The sequence below is a fragment of the Macrotis lagotis genome, chromosome X (assembly GCF_037893015.1).
Source record: "Macrotis lagotis isolate mMagLag1 chromosome X, bilby.v1.9.chrom.fasta, whole genome shotgun sequence".
Classification (NCBI taxonomy): Eukaryota; Metazoa; Chordata; class Mammalia; order Peramelemorphia; family Peramelidae; genus Macrotis; species Macrotis lagotis.
In genome coordinates, this window is record NC_133666.1 from 666,322,182 (window position 1) to 666,348,904 (window position 26,723).

Here is a 26,723-nt window from a genome sequence, read left to right on the forward strand (position 1 = left end):
AAATTATTCAATTCAATTATTCAATAATTATTCAAATCATTCCTGGCGAGTCAGGAAGAGAACTGGGCTTGAAAAGTCTGCCTCCAACATGGAAAAGCCAAGGGACCACGGCAGGGAACGTTAACCTGCCTAGGTCTCAGCCATTTCATCTCTAAAACAGAGTTAACGATGTCTGCTAATATCTAGATCATCCAGGGTTGTTGTGAGGGCCAAATAACATCAGAGTATGGGAAACAATGCAAGCATGACATGTTAGATAACTGGGCCATTACCCTCCTATTCTATCTCCTCAGGAGTTCTCACTCCAATTGCTCCTTCCCCAGAAGGACAGGAAGAGGCTGTTTTGAACTGATAGCCACATTCCCCCACATGTCCTTAGCAAAACACCTCCAAGAATGTGTATGTGAGCCAGGCTTTATGATGCATGTTGAAAGAAATAAAAATTCAATTCAACAAACAATTATTACTCAAAAAAAGCCTGCCCCTGAAGAGGATACAACCCAGATAGTGTTGAGGACCAGAAGATGCTGAGGAGGTAAGGAAGCAGGACAGGAGGAGGAGGAGGCAGCCTAATCTGAGCCTTGAGAGAAGCCAGAGACTCTTAAGAGGAGGAGGAGGAGGTGGAAAGGACTGTGCTCCAGGCAGAGAAGTCATCCTGGACAAAGATGGAGGCAGGAGATGGGGGGGGGGGGAGAGGGAGAGAGAGAGAGAGAAGAGGGAAGGGGGGGGGATAGAATGTGAGCCCAGGATCAGTCTGGCTAGAACATAGAGTGGGGAAGGGGGAGGTAGGTGTCAAAAGATCAGGCAAAGTGCGCTGGAGCCAGACTGGAAAAGGCCTTAAATACTGAAGAGAAATGTTGTTGTTTTATTCTCTAAGCAACAAGAAGCTCTAAGGGAGATCTGTGCTTCAGGATGAAACCAATCGTTAGACTTCTGCAACAGTAGGTAAAAAGTAACAAAGTTCTAAACCAGAATAATAATACACTTTAAGGTTTACAAAGCACTTTACCCAAATTAACTCATTTAATCCCTACAACAATCCTGAGAAGCAGGTACTGTGATTACATCCATTTTATAGATGAAGAAATTGAAAGAGATTAAATGACTTGCCCAGGGTTGTCTATGCTGAATTTGAACTCAGGTCTGACTGACTAAAAGACAAAGCTCCTGCCTTTGAGGGGTCAATAGAGTAAAGGAGAGCGAATGAATCTGTAACGAGATCAAGAACAGTACTGGGGAGTCTGCTAAGGGTCAGCTCCATGATAGGGACACATTTAAGGGAGGGAGCATTCACAGAAGGTCAGGTTCCTGAAAGCTGGGGAAGACCCAGTTAAGGAGACATCTGAGGAGCACTGCAAACAGAAACACAAGGGAAAAGGGGCAGGAATACATATGACTTTTTCAGGGGTCAACAAAGTGAATTAGAGAGGAGTGTGACAGAATATAAGGCTGACATCAGTCTAGGCCCAAATGGTTCAGGGAGTCTATAAGAAGATATGATACATAAAGTATTCCAAAAATCTTGGGACATTTGTAACTTTTAATAACTTCAAATGTCTAAACACTACAAACTTAAATTTTAAAATCTCTAGTTTTGAAATACTTATTTAAAAAATAATTTAGTGGGGGCGGCTAGGTGGCGCAGTGGATAAAGCACCGGCCCTGGAGTCAGGAGTACCTGGGTTCAAATCCAGTCTCAGACACTTAATAATGACCTAGCTGTGTGGCCTTGGGCAAGTCACTTAACCCCATTTGCCTTGCAAAAACTAAAATAACAACAACAACAACAACAACAATAATAATAATAATAATAATAATAATAATAATAATAATAATAATATAGTTCTGTGAATTTTGGATAAGAGATTTTTAATTGCAATTTTAACAAGACAGAGGAGCCTCCAGTTCCTAAAGGGTCACCTTGGTCAACTGATTACTTTTTTTTTTGGTTTTTGCAAAGCAATGGCGTCAAGTGACTTTCCCAAGGTCACACAGCTAGTTAATTAATAGATGTCGGAGGTCAAATTTTAACTCAGGTCCTCCTCACCACCTCCAGGGATGGTGCTCTATCCACTGCGCCACCTACTGCCCCTAGACTGTTTTTCATGAGTCACATCAACACTGTCTTGTAGGTACTAAAATCTCATCCTCTGGCTCTTTAGGCAAGAATTAGAAATGTAATCTTTTCAGGCACTAAATAGGAGCTGATGAGAGTTTTTACAAACTTATTCAGAAATAGTCTTCAGCAATGTATACCTTTTCATAACAAACATCAATTTGTAAAAAGTTAATAATGAACCTTTAAAATGTTATTCTTCTAAGTTTGTAGCAGTTAATAATTCTGAAGTTATTCAAACTTTAAACTGGGACACACCTTTAAGGTCCACAAAGTGTTTTCATCATCTCATTCTCAGACTCAGAAAAGTTAAGAGACTTACTCATAGTCCCAAGACTCTTAAGTAATGGAGATGAAAGTTGGCAAGCTGTAGCCACTCCACTCTGCTCGGCTCTAAAGGCCCCTATGTCAGGCTTCGGATTTGAGAAGTAATAGAATACCAAGGAGTAGCCAGATTCCTCCTAACATAGCAATTAAGGATGATCCTGAGGAAGTACTGGGAGTTAGCATGACTACCTGTGCTTCTCGTACCACCTGCCCATACCCTTCACAACAGCCTTGCCTCATCACCTCTAAATCCCATGCATTTTCTTCTATCCTCCCTCTGTTAAAATAAAATGGAAAACCTGGATTTCAGCTGGAGGATAGCTTTAAAACAAGAAAACATCACCTTACCTTCGACCTAGCATAATGATTCCTCCAGTCTTGGGATTTATTTTACAGTAGTCACCATGGGCCCAAATACCTTCACATAGACAAAAGGCAGAAAAAAGGTCAGTTCTCTGGTGAAGAAGTTCCCCAGACAGAACAGCCTATGTAGATTCCTAAGGCTGGTATTACAATGAGAATACTCCACTATTTATATACAAGATGCTCCTGGTCCACCAGTCTCTCTAGAACATGTGTTGAGATGTTTTCCTGAAAACCTGTCAGAATCTCCCCCATGGATGCCATGCAGAACAGTGCTACATACAGGAAAGATGGCTGGATTGGACTGGGAATGGGTATTGGACCATGGTAAGAAAAAAATGTCCAAATAAGGACTCATGAAAAATGCCTTCACTAGCATGGCATTCTAGCCCACTGAGAACCTAAATGCTATCAAAATATGGGTAGGGGGCACACTTCCCAAAAAAGCCTTAAAAAAAAGTCCAGTCCCTGATAGGAAATTACCAGAGAAAAGTTAATCCTTGATCAGAGCCTTGGGTGAAATGTTTAACAATCAGTTATCCAAACTAATAGAAGTCAGACTAGTGTACAAATTATCCAAAATCTAGAATGTTTTACGTAAATTCTAGCAACACTGAGAAAAAGGCTCAGGGAATCATTATAGACTCAGAAAAGCAAATTCTAATAATAGCCATTTCAGAATTACTCTCAAGGCAACCTGATATAATGGGAAGAACACCAATTCAAAGTCCACCTCCACCACTCTGGGTATGACCCTAGGCAAGTCCCTTGACTTCCCAAGAGCTGGTTCCCACATCTATAAAAAATGAGAAGCCTGGACTGGAGCATCTCTAGGGTTCCCTTCTTCCAGTTCCAAATCTTATGGTCTTAGGTAGAATGATGGTAAAAAGTCACCTCCCTTCCCAAATTCAAACAAAATCACACTGCGGTTAGTGTTATTCTCCTCTAGAGAAAAGTGCTTCTGATCTGGACGTTTAATGAGCTTCCAGAGAACTAGGACCTCAGGATTCAGGAGACATCAGAAAAATCAGTCCCAATGATGAGCATAACAATGTTCAATGTAGAGAGCTTCAATATTTGCCAAGTGCTTTCCATACTTTGTCTCATTTGGTGAGAAAGGAGTGAGCTTCCATTTTGCAAATGAGGGGTTTGAGGCCCGGGGAACTTTTCTGGACCCCAAAGTTAACAGTCTTGAGGTAAGACTGGAATTGATATCTTCCTCCCTCCAAAGTCCAGGGCACTATCCGCTTCCCCAAGCTGCCCCCCCATAGCTATAATAATTCAAAGTGGTATCCTCCCAAAGCAATCTCAATTTGCTTTTGTCTTCTTGCCCAAGTTAAAAAAATAAAACTACTTCATTCTTTTGTTTTAAGGATATAAACAATATTGTTGACTTTGGAGGAAAAAATTACATTGCCATAACAGAAACTTTTACTTTTTACCTAAGAAAATCTTTGGCTTCTTTAAATTCCTTTGTCCATTCTGTACTTTTAAGTTTATTCATGGCAACACTATTTTCCCAGTTGTCATGGCTAAAAACTATAGCCATTTAAAAAAAAACTTTTTTACTTGTATAAATTTGACAGACATTAAGAATGAACATTACTGCATGAAAAGAACAAAGGACTGCATAGGAAATAGTCAATCTCTACTATGTGTAGCTGGCCTTTTTAAAAGTACATATCTAGTTTCAGTAAGAAGTTCCAACAGTGCTCTACTAGCTCTACTTGTGGATGTTCCCTTCTTTTTGTTTTTAAGATTTTATTTATTTTTAAAGCTTCTCTTGAGGTACCACCTCACACCTCCCAGACTGGCTAATATGACCAGAAAGGATAATGATCATTGTTGGAAGGGTTGTGGGAAATCTGGGACACTATTACATTGTTGGTGGAGCTGTGAACTCATCCAACATTTATGAAGAGAAATTTGGAACTACACCCAAAGGGCAACAAAAATGAGCATACGCTTTGACCCAGCAATACCAGTACTGGGTCTATACCCTGAAGAGATGATGAAAAAGGGTAAAAACATCATTTGTACAAAAATATTTATAGCAGCCCTGTTTGTGGTGGCAAAGAATTAGAAATCAAGTAAATGTCCTTCAATTGGGGGAATGGCTTAACAAACTGCGGTATATGTATGTGATGCAACACTATTGTTCTATTAGAAACCAGGAGGGATGGAAATTCAGGGAAGCCTGGAGGGATTTGCATGAACTGATGCTGAGTGAGATGAGCAGAAAAACACTGTACACCCTAACAGCAACAAGGGGGTGATGGTCAACCTTGAAGGACTCGCTCATTCCATCAGTGCAACAATTGGGAATACTTTTGGGCTGTCTGCAAGGGAGAGTGCCATCTGTATCCAGATAAAGAGCTGTGGAGTTTGAACAAAGTTCGAAGTTCCCTTTAATTTAGGGGAAAAAAACATATCTTATCATCTGATCTTGTTATCTCTTAGACTTTCTGTCTCTTCCTTAAGAATATGATTTCTCTCTCATCACACTTAATTTGAATCAATGTACAACATGGAAACAATTTAAAGACTGACAGATTGCTTTCTGTGGGGGGTGGGGAGGGAAGTAAGATGGGGGGGAAATTGTAAAACTCAAATATCTTTAATAAAAAAAAAGATTAAGAGCAGAAGTATGACTGAGGTCTGAATTGATTTTAAAGTCTAGCATTCCTAGCATGCAATTACAAGTCTCCTACTTTATCCTAGATCTGTAGTACCTGGAATTCCCAGGCTGATTTTTAAAAAAGAAACTCAACTGTTGAATCCTCTAAATAAAACTGAGTTTTATGTCTGGGGAAAAAAAAAAGGGGGGGGGGCTTCATTTGTACAAAAATATTCATAGCTCTGTTTGTCGTGGCAAAGAAATGGAAATCGAGGGGATGCCCATCAATTGGGGAACAGTTGAACAAATTGTGGCCTACAGATGTAACGGAACACTATTGTTCTATTAGAAATCAGGAGAGATGGGATTTCAGAGAAGCCTGGGAAAACTTATATGAACTGATGCAGAGTGAAGTGAACAGAACCAGAAGATCATTGTACACTTTAACAACAACATGGGGTGATCAACCTTGATGGATTTGCTCATTCCATCAGTGTAATGATCAGGGACAATTTTAGGGGATCTATGATGGAGAATATCATCTGTATCTAGAGAAGGAATTGTGGAGTTTAAACAAAAATCCAAAGATTATTATCTTCAATTTTTTAAAAAGTCATTTTACGTATTATATAATTTTGCTATATCTAATATTGTCTTTCTTCCTTAAAGATTTTTTTTTGTCTGAACACATTCAATTTTGATATATGAATACCATGGAAACAAATATAAAGAATCAGACTGCCTTCTGTTAGGGGGAGGGGGAGGAAAGGGAGAGGGGAAAATTGTAAAATTCAAAACCTTGCAAAAAATGATTGGTAGAAACTACTATTGTATTTAAATGGGAAACAAAAAATATTTATATAAAAAAAGATTTTATTTATTTTGAGTTTTACAGTTTTTCCCCCTAATCTTACTTCCCTCCCCCACCCCCCACAGAAGGCAATCTGTCAGTCTTTACATCATGGTATATACATTGATCCAAACTGAGTGTGATGAGAGAGAAATCATATCCTTAAGGAAGAAACAAAAAGTACAAGAGATAACAAGATCAGACAATAAGATATCTGTTTTTTTCCTAAATTAAAGGTAATAGTCCCTGGTCTTTGTTCAAACTCCACAGTTCTTTCTCTGAATACAGATGGTATTCTCCATTGCAGACAGCCCCAAATTGTCCCTGATTGTTGCACTGATGGAATGAGCGAGTCCATCAAAGTTGATCATCGCCCCCATATTGCTGTTAGTGTATACAGTGCTTTTCTGGTTCTGCTCATCTCACTCAGCATCAGTTCATGCAAATCCCTCCAGGCTTCCCTGAATTCTCATCCCTCCTGGTTTCTAATAGAATAATAGTGTTCCATGACATACATATACCACAGTTCTCTAAGCCATTCCCCAACTGAAGGACATTTACTTGATTTCCAATTCTTTGCCACCACAAACAAGGCTGCTATGAATATTCTTGTACAAGTGATGTTTTTACCCTTTTTCATCATCTCTTCAGGGTACAGACCCAGAAGTGGTATTGCTGGATCAAAGGGTATGCACATTTTTGTTGCCCTATGGGCATGTAAAACTATTTCATTCTTATCTGACACTAAACTAAAATATTTACACACATACACAAGTAAAAAATCAAATTCGTTCCCAGACTGACAAGTTATAGGCCAAGTATATATATATATATATATATATATATATATATATATATATAGCCTGAAGTAAATCAGTAAAATAACTCAGAAAAAAAATTCAGTTTTTAAAAGGAAATCCTGAGAGATTGAGAGCTACTACCACAGGACTGAGTATTTTTAAGAATTCATTTTCATTTAAAGAATTGGACTAAGATTTACATCCAGAAAAATAACTACAGATCCTTAATGTAGACCAAAGCATGCTATTTTCACTGGCCTTGGAGTCAGGAGGAAGTTCAAATTCAGCCTCAGACACTTGACATTTCTTAGCTGTGTGACCTTGGACAAATCACTTAACCCTGACTACCTCGTAACCAGGGCCATCTCCAGTTGTTCTGATTTATATCTGGCCTCTGGACCCAGATAACTCTAGAAGAGTAAATGAGTCTGGGGACTCAGCACAGTGTCCCCCCCCCAAATCTATTTCATGTGCTTGTTATGGCATTGCTTCCCTGATGTTATGGTCTTCTTTGAGAACAAAGGACAAATATCATCAAATTTGTTGTATATTTTTCCTTTCTCATGATTTTTTTTCCCTTTTGCTCTGATTCTTCTTTCACAACATTACTAATATGAAAAAATGTTAAACTAAATCAGATCACTCATTGTCATGAGGAGGAAGGAAAAAAATGTGAAATCTTACCAAAAAATTGTTGAAAACTATCTTTACATGTAACTGGAAAAAAATTAAATTTAAGCTTAAAAAAAGGAAAAATAATACATGTAAAAAAATAATTTGGGCTAAGATTACACATTGATATTCCAGGTCTTGTGTAGTCAGTTTTTAATGCTGTTTCATGAGAAAACTTGTCTATTTCCGTGCTGTTCACAAGATAGCATCAACTCCAAGTACAAGGGCATTAGAAATGTGAAAAATAACTACAACTCAGGGTGGCTAGGTGGCACAGTGAATAGAGCACCAGCCTTGGAGTCAGGAGTACCTGGGTTCAAATCCGACCTCAGACACTTAATAATTACCTAGCCACACAGCCTTGGGCAAGCCACTTAATCCCATTGCCTTGAAAAATCTAAAAACAAACAAAAAAAAAGTAACTACAATTCTGTCCTGAAGAACTTGTCACTTGTGAAAATATCCCTCCATGCAGTATTAGCACCTACAAAATAACAATGATGGGCCAGTTAGAAGCAGTTTAGCATGGAGTTGCTTCTGGCCTCATCTCTAGGCCACCTTGTCAACAAAGGAAAGAAAGGGCCTTGAAAGTGACAGCAGGGATTAAACTGGCCCTTCTTCATCAGCCTACCTATGTTGGCTGTACTTGTACTCTCCCTCTCCTCATGGACACAAGAAAAACCTAACCCATGGATGTGGTTATTCATTCCAAGGACCCTGTCTCATTAGGAGGAAGGCCACAGGAATTTTCTGGAACAATGTGACAGGAAAGAAAGAGGACACAAGAAAACAAAGCTCCAGAGTTTCTAGAAGCCAGGTCAGCTATTTGAAGGGCAGCTCCAAGGGTTCCTGCAACTTCACACAATTATACAAGAAAGTAATCTAATTCAATTTAATAAGCATTTAGGGGCTGCTATGAGTTGGGCAAAGAAGATACAAAGACACATGTCCCTACCCTCAAAGAAGAGATGATCAACTGAGGATAGAATATAAAAACAATGAAACTGAACTGCCAAATAAGGGTAAGAAAATCAAATACTGATTTAGAATTTTATATTTGATTCCATTCTGAAACTGATTTTGTTCTGTAATCATCTGAGCCTTATTTCTTTGTCTCTCAAGTTAGTTCAGATAGATAGCATGATGGATAGAGCACTGGTCTTGGAATCAGGAAGATCTAGATTCAAATCCAGCCTCAGACATTTATGAACTTTGTGACTACGGTAAGTCACTTCCCAGTTTGCCTCAATTTCCTCCTCTGGAAAATGAGTTGGACAAGAAATGGCAAACCATTCCACTATCTCTGCCAAGAAAATCCCAAATGGGGTCACAAAGAGTCAGACATGACTGAAAAAAACTGAACAGCAGCAAATGAGTTCAGAAGTTCATGAGTCTTGAAATTCAGCTTTCCTCTCTGAGTTAAGTTTATTCCCTATAAATAACTTTAACTGGAAAAAAAACTGTTATCTCTTTACCACTAACTACCCTTGTACAATTAGAAGAAATTTCTTTGAAGGGTGCAGGTGGATGTCAGGAAGTCTAACGTATTATCTCTGCAACACTGGCTATCCTCCAAGAAAGTCTGTCTATCACTGTTATCACTGTGACTCTACCTAGCTAGCCACTCAGGTAGACAGCATCAATGAACTTTCCATAGCAACAAGATGAAAGGAGCTTGTTGCTATGGAAAGCATCCCACACATCCATCCAATCATATTGTTTTCCATCTGTGATACTTTCTGTTCTTTGTTCTCTTGTACTTCCCAAAACTATATGAAGTTAGCAAGTCTCACTTTGTGGTCTTCTGGCTTACTGAAAAGCTGAAAAGACCTAATATACTCAGAACTTTGTGCCTCAGTTTTCCCTAATATCAATCACTACATGATCCCTTTAGAAGAGGGTTCTGTTGGGGCGGCTATGTGGCACAGTGGATGGAGCACTGGCCCTGGAGTCAGGAGTATCTGGGTTCAAATCCAGCCTCAAACGCTTAATAATTACCTAGCTGTGTGGCCTTGGGCAAGCCATTTAACCCCATTTGCCTTGCAAAAACCTTAAAAAAAAAAAAGGGTTGTGTCTGTGGAAGGTGAAACAAGTGACAATGTGGGAGAAGGCATGGCTATTTGGTTCTCCCCAATGTCAGGCTGATAAATTTTCTGATTGCTATATCCAGAACTACCATCTAGAACAGAAATCTCAATCCTGAAGAATCAAAATTATGGAAATTCTTCTTGTAGCCTATTTCTGTTGACATTCACTATAATCTTCCAGGAGAATGAGTTCCCTAAATTAATCCCAACTATGTCAAGTCTAGGCCTTTGTTTTTAATCTCTGTCTTTATAAGCAATGATGAGTATGTCAAAAGTATGCTTACTTAACAATTGGGATTCGAAACATGCTTACTTTAACACATCTGCTTTTAGGATTTGAAACAAGTCCATATATGTCCAGACAAACAGACAGGCAGCTATCCCGAGGCCTATCTAGTCATCTCTTTCATGAGTCAATGGACAATGAGCCCCCCACCCCCTTCTCAAACTTTGTCTATCCTAAAATCTTTATCTTTTTAGATACACAAACAACAGAGTCCCCAGTCCTAGGGCCAGTCTCTGATATTGCAAAGCTTCCCTGCCCAACATGCTTTCATGTCTTCATCAGCAAGGCCAAAAGGTATCCACAGACAGATCTCAGGTACCAGTCAAATTTAATCAATCCCCCCATGTGCTCCAACTCTATTACAGCCATGACTCCCTTCACTCAGTGATAGAAAATACTGAAAGGTCTTCATTTCAAAGTGTGCTAAATGAGATACATAGTTTTTCTGACCCAAACTAAACCAGTATGGTAAAACTGCTGCAATCTACTCATTCTGAACTTGTGAAAATTCAACCTGGAGCCTCTATATCATTTTAAAAGGAGCAGTTGGGTGGCACAGTGGATTGAGTGCCAGGTCTGAAGTCAGGGAGAACTGAACTTAAATCCAGACTCAGTCACTTATTAGCCATGTGACTTTAGGCAAATCACCTAGATCTTTTGCCTCATTACCCTTATCTGGAAAATGAGCTAGCGAAGGAAAAGGCAAATCACTCCACTATTTTAGCCAAGAAAACTCCAAATGGGGTCAGGAAGAGTGGGGACACAAATGAATAACAAACATTTAAAAAGAAAGGGTCTGCTAGGAAAAAAAGAAGCACATAAAAAAGATGGAGTGGATGAATGGGAGAGGAGAAAGTTCTAATTTTTTGAAACTGCCTACAGTTTTGTTATTCAGTCGTTTTTCAGTGATTTACCACTTCCTTCTCCAGTTCATTTTACAGAGAAGGAAACTGAGGCAAAAAGTAAGTGTCTGAGATCAAATTTGAACTCGGGTCTTCCTAATTCCAAGGCCAATTCTCTGTCCATTGTGCCATCTGGTTGCATGTAAGGGGCTCTGCTAATTATATGAACTCATCCATTCACTAATGCAGGTCCTCCTGAATCTTCAGAAATACTCTGTTAGCAGCATGTACTTGAAAGAAAGAAAACTGCATTTCTTAAAAGTATTCTAAAATTCAGTCATAACTAATTTAGATGAGCATTTCTTCAAATAGTTTCAAATCAATGAAGTTTTTTGACAGCAAATCAAAACTCATGGTGAGACCAAAGAGAAAAGGTCTGTCTAGCACCCCTGTTATCACCTGTCAAACTAATTCAATCAAATTATTTTTCTTCAGTAATGAGAAATTAGATGTAATTTGCAACCTAGCTCATTCAATTATTTACTAAACACCTATTTTGCAGCAACTACCAAGGTTGCTGCTAGTTAACGGACTTCTACATATGATGGGTTCATATGATCATATGTAGCACAGCAGAGGGTTTAGAGAGTGAGGAGAAATAAAAGCTGAAGCACATCTCCCCATCCAAAGTCACTTGAAACTTTTCAATTCTCAAAATATGACTCTGATGACTCTAAATTATCTTTCTGGAGACTAAGCACTTAATATAAATAACTCCAGAACAGATGGTTGTCTCAATGAGTTAAATAGCAGTGATAACTTGACATTGGTTATAAACTAAACTAAGGAAGACCTAGGAAGCTGAGTTTTAAATAAGAGGGGGCTCCCCCCTCCACTTCAGGAAAAGGCACTACTTCTCAAAAATCAAGAGCTAGGATGTCTCTGAGTCTGAGCAATGTTCTGATCCAAAACGCACTTCTTACTTGCTTCTCTATAATGGCTGGATAATAGTTTAGCTGATAATCTAAAAAAAAATAACTAAATAACTTTTCTCATATCTCATTTCTCCCAAGATAAGTACACACCATGACTGAGCAAGCTGTCCCCAAGATGCTCATGCTGATCATCTGTTGAGGCTGTCCCTGCTCAACCACAGTGGTTCGGGGAAAGAACAGACTCTGGATGGGTTGGGAGTGGTATCGAACTAAGCCCAGATTACAATTACTAGCAAGTTTTCAAGCATAAGATGTTAAGATAGTTATGAAAAATTTATCACATACCATTGACAGAATGAAAAGTCCATCTGCTCATTTAGGCAATACTAATCTATTGGGGAAGGGAATAATGATAGGAAAATTTAATTCAGGCTCACAGAGTAGTCAACCAAGTCAGGTTTCTGGTCATTCAGACTTACCTGGAAACTTAGAGAAATAAGCCTTCCTGTATTTGATACCATTCTTATCATTCCAGAAGTATGTAGGTTGGCAGGGTACTGGTTTGGTGCAAACCAGTTCACCACTCTCACCCCACACTGCCTTTCCTGGATGTGAAGGAAAAAGAAAGAAAAAAAAGAATTACATATGTAAACCCACAAAAATTCACATTTTCTGAAATCTCCTTAATTTCTATTTTCTTAACAAATCAAAAGCCTAAAGGCCAATCTAGTAATAGGGAACAATTTTATTCTTCCAGTAAGATTTTTGAGGTCAACAAGCTCTTGACTTCTACTTATAGTACTAAGATTGTTACCACATATTTATTGAGCCCTTACTGAATACTGAAAGGAATAACACACCATCTAACATTTAACTAACTTCTCCAAGTGCTTTCAGAGATGGGTTGCTTATCAAATCTGCAGATGACATGAAGCCCTGGGCAGCTAGCATAGATGACAGCATAAATTCCAGAAGATCTTGCCAGGTTAGAACAATAGGCCAAAATTCCTAAGATGGAATATATCAGGAATAAACATAAAGTTCTACACCTGAATTAATCAGATCACAAGCTTAAATTTGGGAAGGTACTTTGGGATTAATGAGTTCAACTCCCTCATTTTACACAGGAGAAAATTAGCACCCAGAAAAGATGAAGTCAAAGGTCATAGCTCAGGATATCTAGTGTCTTCTTTACTACCCTCCAAGCTGCCTAAAATCCCTACTCCAAAAATCAGCTTCACAAATATAAACAAAGTTCCAGTGGAAAAGGTCTGGCAGTTTTGGCAGCCTACAAACTCTAGGTGAATCAACAGGGGAGAAATCAGCCAAAAAAGATCATCTCATCCTGGGCTGAATTTAAAATATTAAGAGTTCAAAGAAGGGAAGCAACAATTTGCTTTCCTCTGCTCTGACCAAGATATGCTGGTAATATTGGAAAATCAGAGGCACTGAGGTGTTGATGTTTTCCTCCTTGTATGCACCAGGTTATCCTTGTGTAGTTCCCCCCGAGGACAGGAACACATCCTTTCACCTTTATTTCATCTCCAGAACTTTTCAACCCATTGGCACATGGTAAACACTTAATAATGTTTGATGGCAGATGCCATCTGATAGTCCCTCCCTGGACTGTTAAGAGTCATAAGCAAACAAAGTCTGAGTGCTGCTCCCACTGTACTTACTTTGCAATCAATCAATCAATCACAGAACAAGGACTCAAACAAGGATAACAAAGACTCAAACAAGAAGAACCAGAATTAGTTCCCAAAAAGCAGAGTGTACATTAAACTATGCTGTGGAAGGGATGTCAAGAGGGGAAAATGCTCTGCAAGTTGAAAGAGAGACCTACTCAATTTCAAAAGGATTTAGGGTTTTATTACCTTCATTTTACAGAGAAAAATGGAAGCCTAAGACCAAAGAGTACCTAACACTTCTAGACAACTGTTCTGACCCAATCATTTAAAAGAAAACAAAGGCACTTGATGCTAGGTAAGGAAATGAAAGTCCCATGACTCAGCCCTGATCAATACATATTTGGAATTTTATGTCCATGTAGACACAGCAAATTTTAGGACGGATACTGAAAAGCTTGACTGTACAAAGAAAGGCAAGTCTTCATTTGAAGCTGCTTGGAGAAATGCTTGTCAAAATAAGTGGTGTTGATTCTGAATTACAGAATTCTTTTTTTTTTAAATGAAAGTTCTTTTAAGGGCCTTAAGTTCAAGTCACGTGTAGAAGAGGTGAAAGACCTAGAAGTATATAGTCTGGAGAAGCCGGAGGACTCTTAGAAGTCAGAATGTCTAATCCACTGGTGATGAAGTTGTGGTTTAGACCAATTATTCCAGTAATCAAGAGGAATTATGCTCAAAAAATTACTGAGCTCTCTAATCAATGATATCCCTGGGATATATTCCAAGGAACTCAAAAAGAAAAAAGAGAGGTCCCATAGAAATAAGAATATTCACGAATCTAAGAATAGTTAAAAAATGAAAGACATATAATTCTCATCCACTGGGATGACTGATCAAAGCATGGTATGTGAAAGAAATGCAATAATGTCATATTCAAGGAAAGAGACAATTACAGAGAATTCATGGGGCAGCTAGGTGGCATAGTGAATACAGCACTGGCCCTAGAGTTGGGAGGACATGAGTATAAATCCAGCCTCAAACACTTAATAATTGCCTAGTTGTGGGGGTGGCTAGGTGGGGCAGTGGATAGAGCACTGGCCCTGGAGTCAGGAGGACCTGAGTTCAAATCTGACCTCAGACACTTAATAATTACCTAGCTGTGTGCCCTTGGGCAAGCCACTTAACCCCATTTGCCTTGCAAAAAAAAAATTCAGAGAAACATGAGAATGGATGCAGACTCCAGAAGATAGAACCAAGATTACAAGATATAGGGGCAGCTAGGTGGCGCAGTGGATAGAGCACTGGCCCTGGAGTCAGGAGTACCTGGGTTCAAATCTGGTCTCAGACACTTAATAATTACCTAGCTGTGTGGCCTTGGGCAAGCCACTTAACCCCCATTTGCCTTGAAAAAAAACCTTTAAAAAAAAAAAAGACTAAAGTTCAAATCTGGCCTAAGACATTTACCAGTTATGGGACCATGGGCAAGTCACTTAACTTTGTTTGCCTCAGTTTCCTTGTGAGGATCATAATAGCAGCTATCTTCTAGGTTTGTAAGTATCAAATGAATGTTCGTGAAAGCACTGTCATGCCTTAATAAATGCTTGCTTCCCCTATTTGATGGGCTGCCACATGAAAATGGGATTAAATTTATTCTACTTGTCCCCCAAGAGCATAACTAGGAACAATAGGTAAACAGTACAAAGGTTTAAGTGCAGATTCATTATAAGAAAAAACTTTCTCATAATCAATTGATTATTCTGCTGAAAAGGTGAGATCTCAAAGAAAAATCTGGAAGTCTCTTTGCTGGGTATGAGGCAGGCTTTTTAATCAACAAAGAGTTGAGTCAGATGACCTCTAAAGGTACCTACTTCATTCAAAAATTATGAGATTCTATTTAAAGAAAGATATGGGGCAGGTAACTTACCTTCCTCACTCCATGCTTCCACTGCCATGCCCAGATTCCTGGCCTGAATTTCTCCTTTGTAAACTGGAATTGTAACATTTTGACCCATAAAACAGGAAATTATGTCAGTACCACCTGCAATGAGAAGGAAAAAGAAGATTCACAATTCAAACAACTGAAGAAAGCTGTTATTTTGTCTGAACTAGCACCCAGGCCAAGAACCCAAAGGATGACAAATATCATTTCTCTTAGGATAGGTTTAGATGCTAAGAATCACTGTGACATTTCCTTTTCAGGAATGTCAGGGGTGCTTCAAAGAGAGGAAGCAGTGTCCTATGGAGAGGGAGGGTCACAAAATCAGACTGACAAAAAGGCGAGAGCCAAGATTATTCCTGCCTTTGAGGCATCTTCTCATCCACTCCTCCATACTGGTCACCAGGACCAGAAGACATGAGTTGAAGTCCACTACTCTGCCTCTGACTTAGTGAGAGGCTTCCAACCTGATGAGGTTTCCAGGAAAAAAACCATCCAAAGCCTCTCCTTAAAACTATATCTGGGGGCAGCTAGGTGGTGCAGTGGATAGAGTACCAGCCTTGGAGTCAGGAGTACCTGAGTTCAAATATGACCTCAGACACTTAATAATCATCTAGCTGTGTGACCTTGGGCAAGCCACTTAACCCCACCACCTTGCAAAAAAAAAAAAAATCCTAAAAATCCTAATATTCTACAAAGGAAATGAGTTCCAGAGAGCGCAGTCAAGTGATTGTCCCAGAAGTTAACGAGCCAACTAATGGTAAAGGTTGGAAGCCAGCGCTCAGGGTGCCTTTGTCTGGGCCATGGCCAACTCAGTCCAGATCCCTGAGAATTAGCTCCTTAGTCTCACCCACTAGCATTCCCAGGCACTGCCTCCTCCTTTCCTGCTCAGATTCCTGCCCTATGAGTGTCTTCCTGCCTCTTCTCTGCCCTGGACAATTGTCTGCTACACAAGGACCAAAGTCACTTTCCTCAAACCCAAGTTTTGTCCATGTCACTCCTCTGGTTGAGAAACTCCAATGATTCCACATGACCTGGGACTCAAAAAGGAGCCTTTAAATCTCTCCATCCCCTCCCAATTCCTGTGAGGCCCTCAGTACATTCCCTCATCTTACTACTTCACACACATTTACCCCACCCTCCCTCCACAGTTCTGCCCACCCCAGTCCCTGGGCCAGGAACATGCTCCCCTCCTCACATCTGACTCTTCCTTTCCAAGCCCAGTCTAAAAGTTTCCTGCTCCCTAAGGGCTTTCTTGTTATTCCCAATAGCCACTGCCTCCTCCCAATTGATATGGTACAAATTCTCTAAGGACTTAGCATAGATTGATAACCACACAAAGACTTTTAGGACATTCTAGATGGGTAAGTGGGTGGCCCCCTAAGTCAGCTCTCCCTTCTAGGAAGTGCTATTTTTGTCTCTGTATGCCAGGAGCCCAGCAGAGGACCTGGGTTCACTGACTGATGGGAAAACCCTTTGTGAGGTGCACTGTGGGAAGAGGCAAAGTCATTTACTGCTGGTGGAGCCATGAACATCATCTGGGGTAACCTAACTTTTTAATATTGTTTGAGCCAGAGACCCCACTGCTAAGACTGTATCTCAAAGTGGTTCCTGGGGGAAAGGGGGGAGGGGAGTCTGAACATTCATGGCGATATTATTTCTGATAACCAATAAGTAGAGATAAAATAGGTAACCAACAATTTGGAAAATGGCTAGAAAAAATGTGGTATATAAACCTAACAGAATTACTGCATCATACTCAGCATTCAAATGAACCCAAGATCTCAAGGATTTGGGTGTTCCCTCCAACTCTCTCCATGTCTACCCACTTTATGCCATTCTTGTCCATCTCCTCCCACACATCTACCAAAGGGCATCCACCCAATCTGCAGAAGGCTTCCTCTCATCCTCCCGCACTTTGGCCACTTTTCTTCCTCCTGCACAACTACTCGTCCAATTTTCTCTTCCTTTCCTCCTATTCTTTGGCCCTCCTCCTCATGTTCACCAGGCACCTCTCCACTCCTATCTGCATGATACTCATTTTTAGTTCCTAGAAGCAGTGATGAACCATGCCTCCCATCATTATCGACACCAGGAAAATGTTAGTATGGAAAAGTTGAGCCTTCAGAAAAGACCCTTGGGGTTTCCTGAAATCAAATCCATTGGCAAACTTTGATTTTGCGCCTACTTTGCAACAAGAATGGCCCTGAGAGCTAGGGATACAAATACAAAGAAGGAAACTATCCCTCTTCTCAGGGAGCTTCAGTCCAGCAATCCCAAATGTAGTCCATCTATACTGTCTGTCTACATTTTTCATAATGTTGGACAAGTTCCATAAGGGGCCATTCAAAAGCAGACTGAACCCTGGGCAATGGCCCATCCTCCATTACTTCCTCTTTTCTGTGTGGGAAAACAAATTGAAATACTTTGAGTTCAGATCTCTTCCAGGAGGTTATGATGTCTTAGGCTTGATAAATAAAAAGGCATCTGCTAAACTAGAGGATCTCACCATCCACAGGGAATCCCTCTTTTTACCTGGAGTCTACTCTGGCTCTCAATGACACTGTGGCAGAGACCTTTGATAAGCATACATTTTCTGTTTTACTCCTCATTATTATTGGAAGGTCAATGAACACAGTTATTTCTATTGTTATTTCTTCCATGGAAGCTTGAATGATCTTTATGCAAGAATAAGAGACACTTGGCCATAAAAAATTGTTGTGTAAGATGTTCTCCTGAATCAAATGCTTTCAGTAATCAATAAACAATGAGATCTTAAGCTCCCTGAAACTTTTAGTTAATTGTGAAATGCTGACAATGTAATCCAGGGCTGAATACTGTTTCTGACAGTCTGCTTGTTCCTGCTAGTGGTTTGGTGGTTGCTATCCTTTGCTATTGAAGAGGATCAAAAACAAAATCACTATGCTAGAGACAAGTTACAGTGTCAGGCTGGGTTAGTCTTGGAATGCTCCACCTTAAGTCAGGTACAAATGGTCCAGGTGAACCCCTGGAAGGGTTACACTAAACTTACATTTCCTTTGAGCTGCTTCAGCTCTGCCTTGTTCATAATGTACAGCACCCTCCCTGATGTGGGCATACCATGCTAGACAGTCCTGTGCCAGTCTCCCATGCTTAAGAAAGGCCGTGAGAGTGTTCTTGTTTTGATTTTTCTGACACCCCCCCCCCCCCCGTGAGCATTTGCCCTGTGTGAGTCCTTTATAAAATAGTTGTTTGGCAAGCATACATCAGGCATTCTAACATGGTGCTCAGCCCATAGTAGTTGCATCTCTGTAGTAATGTTGGAATGCTAGGCAGTTTAACTCGAGAAAGGACCTCACTGTCTGATATCTTCTCCTGCCAGGTAATCTTCAGAATTTTCCTAAAACAATTTAAATGGAAGCCATCTGGCATGTCACTGTTAGACTGTCCAGGTTTCACAGGAATAGAGTAATAAGGTCAGCCAATGGCTCTGTAGACCTTCAGTTTGGTAGTCTAATACTTCTTCTCTCCCACTCTTTCAGAGCCTCTCAAATACTAGCTCCGGCTATGTGTGTGTCAATCTCATTGTCAATGTATTCCTACTTGGAAAGGACACTGCCAAGGCAAGTGAACTTGTCCACAATACTCAAAATTTCTCCATTTGCTGTAATCGATGTAATATGGAAGGTAAGGTGCTGGCTGATGGAGCACCTGGGTTTTCTGGGTATTCATTGTTAGACCAATATTAGCACAAGCAGTAGAGAAACGATCCATACTTTGTTGCATCTCAGCTTCAGAGACTGCATTGAGTACACAACCATCTGCAAACAGAAGATCCTGCACCAACACTCCCTCCATTTCGGTCTTGGTTTGTAGTCTTTTCAAGCTGAAAAATTTACCCTCAATGCACTACCTGACCTGAAGGCCATACTCATCTTCAGTGCAGGCGTCTGATAATGTGGCTGAAAACATTGTGCCAAAAAATATGGGAGCAAGGATACATGCTTATTTCACTCCATTAGTGATAGGAAATCTTGAAAGCATCGTTCCCTATCCCAAACCTAGACATGCCATCATGGAACTGATGTACAATATTGATGAACTTCTCCAGGCAACCAGGTTTTGACATAATTTTCCATAACACCTGCGACTGATGTTATCAAAGGCCTTGGTCAGATCTACAAATGTTGTAATCAGACCTCTGCTCTATTCCTGGCATTTTTCCTAGAGTTGTCTGGTAGCAAACTCCATATCAACTGTTCCTCTACCCTTTCTGAAGCCGCACTGGCTATCAGGTAATTCATTACAGAGAACTATTACAAGTTTGTAACAAACTGTAGAATGGGCATTCTCATTCTGTAGTTACTGCTATCCTCATGGTCACCGTCTTTCTCTATTAATGAATTCTGAGATTCTTTTCATATCTTTACTCTCTGCCCTTTTTTATCTACATAACTATACCTTCTCTATCTATCTAAATACATATATTTACATACATATGTTCAGTCCAGTCTCATGACTCTGTCTTTATCCTTGTTAATGTGATTCACACATCCTCTGTAAGAACGGATACTACATATTGCTTGTAGTTTTCATTTCACTTTCATCCTTGAAGGTCCTCAGGATAAGTTTTTCCTAGTTGGATGTTTTGTCAAGTTTCTTTTAACTGATTCTATCTGCTTTATGAGATGACACTACTTAGAACTGCTCATCATCCTCTTCTTAAGATTTTACAAACAACTTTGTACTCTAAGCTGATGGAATTGGAAGGTGAACTCCTTGCATGGACCTCTCTAAGTACATGTTGCTGCTCCCATTATGATATAAGCTCCCTGAGAGCAAGGACCATATTTACCTTTCTTTTTATCCCCAGGCACAGTACTAGGATCACAGAAAATGCTTTAAAAGTGTTTATTGACTAACTGGCATTGTCTTTTGGCAACCACCTCTCTCATCATTTGGCAAATAAATATTTACTGAATAAGGCACTTTTGGTATTTTCTTTGGTCTCTTTGTTATAGTAATTAATTTATAGTGGCTAAACTATAAATGTTCTATGGTCATTTCTATTGCCCAGTTTTCATTTTGTAAATTGTAAATTTTCAATTATTTTTTTAAATACTCCAAGGTTAAATCTTTTTAATTGCATATATTCTTCTCATTATTATTCTTTCTTCTTACCTTTTTTTAAAAACAAATTTTGACTTTAATTCTGATAAGTCAGTGGTCTGACTGACAGAGACAACTGATTCAAGGGTAACTCTCCCATCAATAAATAAGTCTTCTGCAATCATTATGTTTGATGCTCACCATGGTCAGTCAATACCCTGAAATTCTTTTTATTTAAATGCTCATGATAACACAGAGGCATGAGGTTTCTCTGTAATGTAGAAGTGTTCAGCTTCTTTCATTCATTCCTTTTTCCTTCCTTATCCATGTATTTTTTCCCATCTTCACCTTTTTCTTTGTATTGATATCACCAAATGTCAAAACAGTAGCTGATTTGGAGAGCCTTAAACAAAATTTTTTTTTTTAGGTTTTGCAAGGCAAATGGGGTTAAGTGGCTTGCCCAAGGCCACACAGCTGGGTAATTATTAAGTGTCTGAGACCAGATTTGAACCCAGGTACCCCTGACTCCAGGGCTGGTGCTTTATCCACTATGCCACCTAGCCACCCCTAAACAAATTGTTTTAAATAGTATTTTATTTTTTCCACAGCTACATGTACACAATTTTTAACATTCTTTTTTTTTTTTTAAGGTTTCTGCAAGGCAATGGGGTTAAGTGGCTTGCCCAAGGCCACACAGCTAGGTAATTATTAAGTGTCTGAGACCAGATTTGAACCCAGGTACTCCTGACTCCAAGGCCGGTACTCTATCCACTGAGCCACCTAGCCGCCCCTATTTTTAACATTCTTAATCAAGTTCTTTATAGAATTCTTCTCCTCATCTTCAGTACCCGACACTGGTCAATAAGTTGTAATTATTATCATGAATGTCTCTTTGTAATTATTTATCTTTAGCTCTGTGATATGTGATGCTCAAATGTCAGGAAATAATATTTATTTATAATATTTATATGCCTCTGGCCATATAATAAAACCTCCTTTCTTTGATTGTCTAAGGAGTAGCTATGAATCATCATTCTACTCAGCTATAATTTCCTTCTATCTTTAATTTCTCTTATAGAGATAATGTCAATTGATATGATTCTGTTCCTCTGTCAATATATCTACTCTGGGGTCACTGGATAAGGAGTTCACGTTTAGAGTACCATCTGTCAAATGAATGCTAATTAGCACCATAAAAACTAGGATTCTTTGTCTTTACTAGCACTGTTAAAAAAGATACTGATCAGCCACAGTTGGACACGCTGTCATTTGTCTCAAACATAGTGATGTCATTTTGGTCTTCTTCCATACTGAAGGATAAGAACCAACCAACCAACCAAAAAAAAGAATTCAGAGAAAATTCAGAGAAAGAATTCAGAGAAAAAATGAAGAATTCAGAGAAATACAAGAAGTGAGGTAGAGTGAAGAAGTCAAAGGAATATATAAATATAGTGATTATAATGTTATAAGGAAAATAAACAAGGAAAGAAAACATTTTAGTCAAAGAAAACATTCAGTATTAGTAAATGGACATATTCTACCTTTTTGTTATTAAGTTTTTTTCTCCATTAATGAACTGTATAAAGAGGTATATTTGGTTATTTTGGGGGAGTTAACTATTGTGATCAAACCAAATATATCAATAAATTTTTAAAAATGAGAAGCACTAATATAAAGGGTAATTAGGGAAATTTAACTCAACCAAGGACATATAAATGACTAGAAAAAATAGTCTAGAGTTAACAACAGAGATATTTTCAGCTTTAAATCAACCATTAAGGAGACTTTTGGTTTGGTCTTAAGAGTATTTGAGGGATGGACAAAGATGATACCAACTGAAAGCCAAATATTCCCTTGATGCACTCATAACCTCCCACCTCTGTTCTTTACACCCCCTCCCTCAGCACCCTGAGCATTACCTGAGATAGATCCAAGGAGGACACTTTTCTTTATATATTTGTAAACATACTCATAGCTTTGGGCTTTTAAAGGGGATCCTGTAGAGAGGATAGTGTGAAGAGTCTGAAGATTGTGAGTTTCCACTAAAATAAAGGACAATTAAAAGGTTACAGTTAAAATCAATTTTTAAAAAAAGTGTCACTTACACAGAGGAAATACAGAATTAAATATAGTCTATTTCTTTGGCAGAAATGAGTGTCACAAAAGCTTTAGAAAGTCTTCTTAACCAGGAGGGACAGGAATTCAGGGAAGCGTAGAGGGATTTGCATGAATGGATGCTGAGTGAGATGAGCAGAACCTGAAAAACACTGTATATTCTAACAGCAACATAGGGGCAATGATCAACCTTGATGGACTTGCTCGTTCCATCAGTGCAACAATCAGGGACAATTTTGTGCTGTCTGCAATGGAGAATACCATCTGTATCCACATAAAGAGCCTTGGAGTTTGAACAAAGTTCAAAGGCTATTCCCTTTAATTTAGGGGGGAAAAAAAGATATCTTATTGACTGATCTTGTTATCTCTTATACTTTTCGTTTCTTCCTTAAGGATATGATTTCTCTCTCATCACACTCAACTTGGATCAATGTACAACATGGAAAAAAAGTAAAGATTGACAAATTGCTTTCTGTGGGGGGGGGAAGTAAGATTGGGGGAAAAAATTGTAAAACTCAAAATAAATAAAATCTTTAATTAAAAATTAAGATATGATATTTTAAAAAAAAGTCTTCTTACCTGGTTTCAAATTTCTCTCTTCAAGGACTGACAGCCACTTGGCCCCAGTTCCAAGAATTGTGATTCTAAGAGCAAGAAAAGGCATGGTTATGGAAAGAAAACAAATTTTAAAAAAAATATGTCAAATATTAAAACTTTCTAACTTTGACAAGTTTACTTTCAACTGAACTTTCCTAAATCAAAAAATATTACTTTCCAGAGTTGTATGAATGATTAATATTAACTTATGAAATCTTTCCTCATCCTAGGAAACATGTTGTTCATTTCACATTCAGAATCTGTTATCTTCAAACCTATAGCAATTAGTTTTACCCAAACCCATCATCTACACTTAAATAGGCTTTAAGTATACATAACTTTACATGATCCTAAATATTCTGTTTTAAAAGAAAAAACTATAAAATCAAATGTCCTTGATTACTTGATTACTAATGTAAATATTTCCTCTTTTAGTGAATGGGTTAAGGGTTATATGCCTTCACTTCCAGAGTTCTAAGTTCTACAGTAAATGGAAGGGAAGTCTACTTGCCTGTAATTACATAGCTATTTTCACTAATAAAACTGATAAAACACAGCAATTTTCTCAAAAAATATTATACACAAATTCATGTTTTTGCCATGAATCAAATCACTTTGATCATTTTTATTTTTCCCCAGATGATCAAGATCCTAACCTTCCAAAAATATTCACACTCAATGATTATTACCTAATGCTACTGACAAACATGTATTATTGTGAAAAATATTTTTATTTAACTGCAACAAAGAGAAGTAAATCAGTATCCTTTCACCTTTTTCTAATACCTTACCCACATCAAAGGAAGAATCAGGGGAAACATGGACATTGAGATCACTTTTTTTCCCTATCACATAAGCAATAACCCCAGTGTGTGTATAATATGGTTCATACAGTGCATTCTCCATTATTCACACCAATGTTGGAAAGTGGTGGAACAAATGAAAGTACACATGGAGAAGTCTTTTCCCAACCAAACCAGGAACAAAATGCCACTAGCCAGAATGGCTCTGCTTAGAGAAGATAGGTGTAGTTAGGACTCCCTAATTCAAATTCAGTCCCAGGGGCAAGTCACTTAACCCCAAAGCTCTGCCAAAAACAAACAGAATGGCTCTACTCTATTCAGCTTCCTTGAGCCCAATGCTCCAAACTGAGTCTAGGACTCTCCTCAGGACTCTCAAATCCATCTTTCCTTTCGATTATGATTATTGATCTTTCCTCTGGGACTCTATGCAAAGCAAGTAATAGAAATTTGTCTTAAGAATTTTTTTTAATTTGATTTTGTTTTATTGAAAGGAAGTATGGTATGTATAGAAAAGTGTACAGAAAGAAAGCCTTGCAATCAAGTATTACTTATGGCAATGTTGGCATATGACTTTGGCTAAAACAACTGCCTTTTTAGTATTCTAGCCAACTCCCTAAGACTGTAAATTGTCAATCTTTATTTCAGGGAATAGAGTGTTGAGAAGGGTTACATTTTTAAGCTCTGAACTGTCTCCCTACCTCTCTTCCCACCCCACACTAGAGAAGGCCACTATTTGACATGGGTCTTTTGTAGTTTTTGTATTTATAATACAGAGAGTAACTTAGTCATTCACAGTTATTCTTTGAACGATACTACTATGACCATATACAACATTTTCTTGGTTCTGCTCATTTCAGTCAACATTATTTTATGCAATTCTGTCCATGCTTTTCTAAAACAAACCTGCTCCTCATTTCTCACAACACAGTAGTATTAATCATAAACATATACTGCATGCAACTTGTTTAACATGTCCCAACTGACAGGTATCCCTTAAATTTCCAGTTCTTTGTCACCATTGAGAGAGCTACTGTAGTTTAGAAGATATGGGCTCTTTTCTTTTTTCTCTCTCTGATCACCTTGGGAAATATCTAATAATGGCATTGTTGGGTGAAAGGGTATATACATTCATAGTTTTGTAACTCTTTGGGCATAATTCCAGATGGCTCCCCAAAACAGATCAATTCATAGTTCCACCAACAATGTGTTAATGTTATAAGTTTTCCATATTCTCTTCAACATTTATCATTTTCTCTTAACATTTTAGCCAGTCTGTTAGGTATAAGATATCTCCAAAGTTGTTTTAATTTACATTTCTCTAATTAACAATGATTTAGAGTATTTTTCCATTTAATTACATATAGCTTTGATTTCTTCTGTTTATTCATATCCTTTGAACATTTTTCAATTGGGGAATAACTCACATCTTTATAAGTTCCAATTTTCTTCTTTCCTTCTAATCTTGACTACCTTTTATTTGTACAAAAACCTTTTAATTTAATGTAATAAAAATGATCACAATGCTCTATATTTCTTGGTTATTTATAAATTCTTCTCCTCTCCATAAATATGATAGATAATGTTCCAAGGCCTTCTAAGTTACTTATATCTCCCTGTCTAGATTATGTATCCCTTTTGACATTATCTTGGTAAGTGATGTAAAATACTGATCTATACCCAATCTCTGCCAGATTACTTTCCAGTTTTGTCAACAATTTTTACCAAATAGTGAATTCTTATCGCATAATCTAAAATCTTTACATTTGGCAAACACAAGGCTACCATAATCATTTATTATTCTGTTCCTCTCTATTCTGTTCTACCTTTCTATTTCTTGGCCAATACTAGATAGTTTTGATAATTAGTATTTAAGATCTGATCCTGCTAAACAACTTTGCTTTATACTTTTTCAGTAATTCCTTTGATATTCTTGGTCTTCTTTCAAATAAATTTTGTTATTTTTTTCGGCTCAATAAAATAAGTTTTTGAGAATTGGAAAGGTATTAAATAAGTAGAATTGCCATTTTTATTATATTGGCTCTGTACATCTATGAAGAATCTATTTCTCCTATTGTTCAGATCCTACTTTATTTGTATAAAAAAGTTGTATAATTATGCTCATGTAGTCCTTAGGTTTGTCTGAGCAGGTATACTCCCAAGTATTTTATGTTGTCTACAGTTATTTTAAGTGGCATATCTCTTACCATCTCTTTTTTTGCAGGATTTTGTTGGTAATATAGAGAAATTCTGATGATTTATATGAGTTTAATTTATATCCTTCTACTTTGTTAAAATTATTAATTATTTCCACTAGCTTTTTAGTTTAATCTCTAGGATTTTGCAAGTAGAACATATCATGTACAAGAAAAGAAACACTGAAGCGGCTAGGTGGTGCAGTAGATAGAGCACCGACCCTGGAGTCAGGAGTCCCTGAGTTCAAATCTGGCCTCAGACACTTAATAATTACCTAGCTATGTGGCCCTGGGCAAGCCACTTAACCCCATTTGCCTTGCAAAAACCTAAAAAAAAAAAAAAAAAGAAAAAAGAAAGAAAGAAAGAAACACTGCCCCCATTCTGATTCCTTTAATTTTTCTTCTCTTATTGCTATTGCTAGCATTTCTAATACAAAACTGAATAATATTAGTGAAAATGAACAAGCTT

The 26,723-nt window shown here is 38.3% G+C and overlaps 1 protein-coding gene across 2 annotated transcripts in view; it reads right to left on the reverse strand.

The window, feature by feature from the left end:
* Nucleotides 1–26,723, reverse strand: part of AACS (acetoacetyl-CoA synthetase) — an 87,782-nt gene that overhangs the window by 13,367 nt on the left and 47,692 nt on the right. For both annotated transcript variants that reach the window (XM_074205374.1, XM_074205375.1), the window contains exons 11-15: nucleotides 23,242–23,306; nucleotides 22,467–22,589; nucleotides 15,448–15,561; nucleotides 12,375–12,500; nucleotides 2,792–2,861 (exon numbers count right to left, since the gene is read on the reverse strand). In XM_074205374.1, the coding sequence (XP_074061475.1) occupies nucleotides 2,792–2,861; nucleotides 12,375–12,500; nucleotides 15,448–15,561; nucleotides 22,467–22,589; nucleotides 23,242–23,306 (498 nt within the window). The remainder of the gene's footprint in view (nucleotides 1–2,791; nucleotides 2,862–12,374; nucleotides 12,501–15,447; nucleotides 15,562–22,466; nucleotides 22,590–23,241; nucleotides 23,307–26,723) is intronic.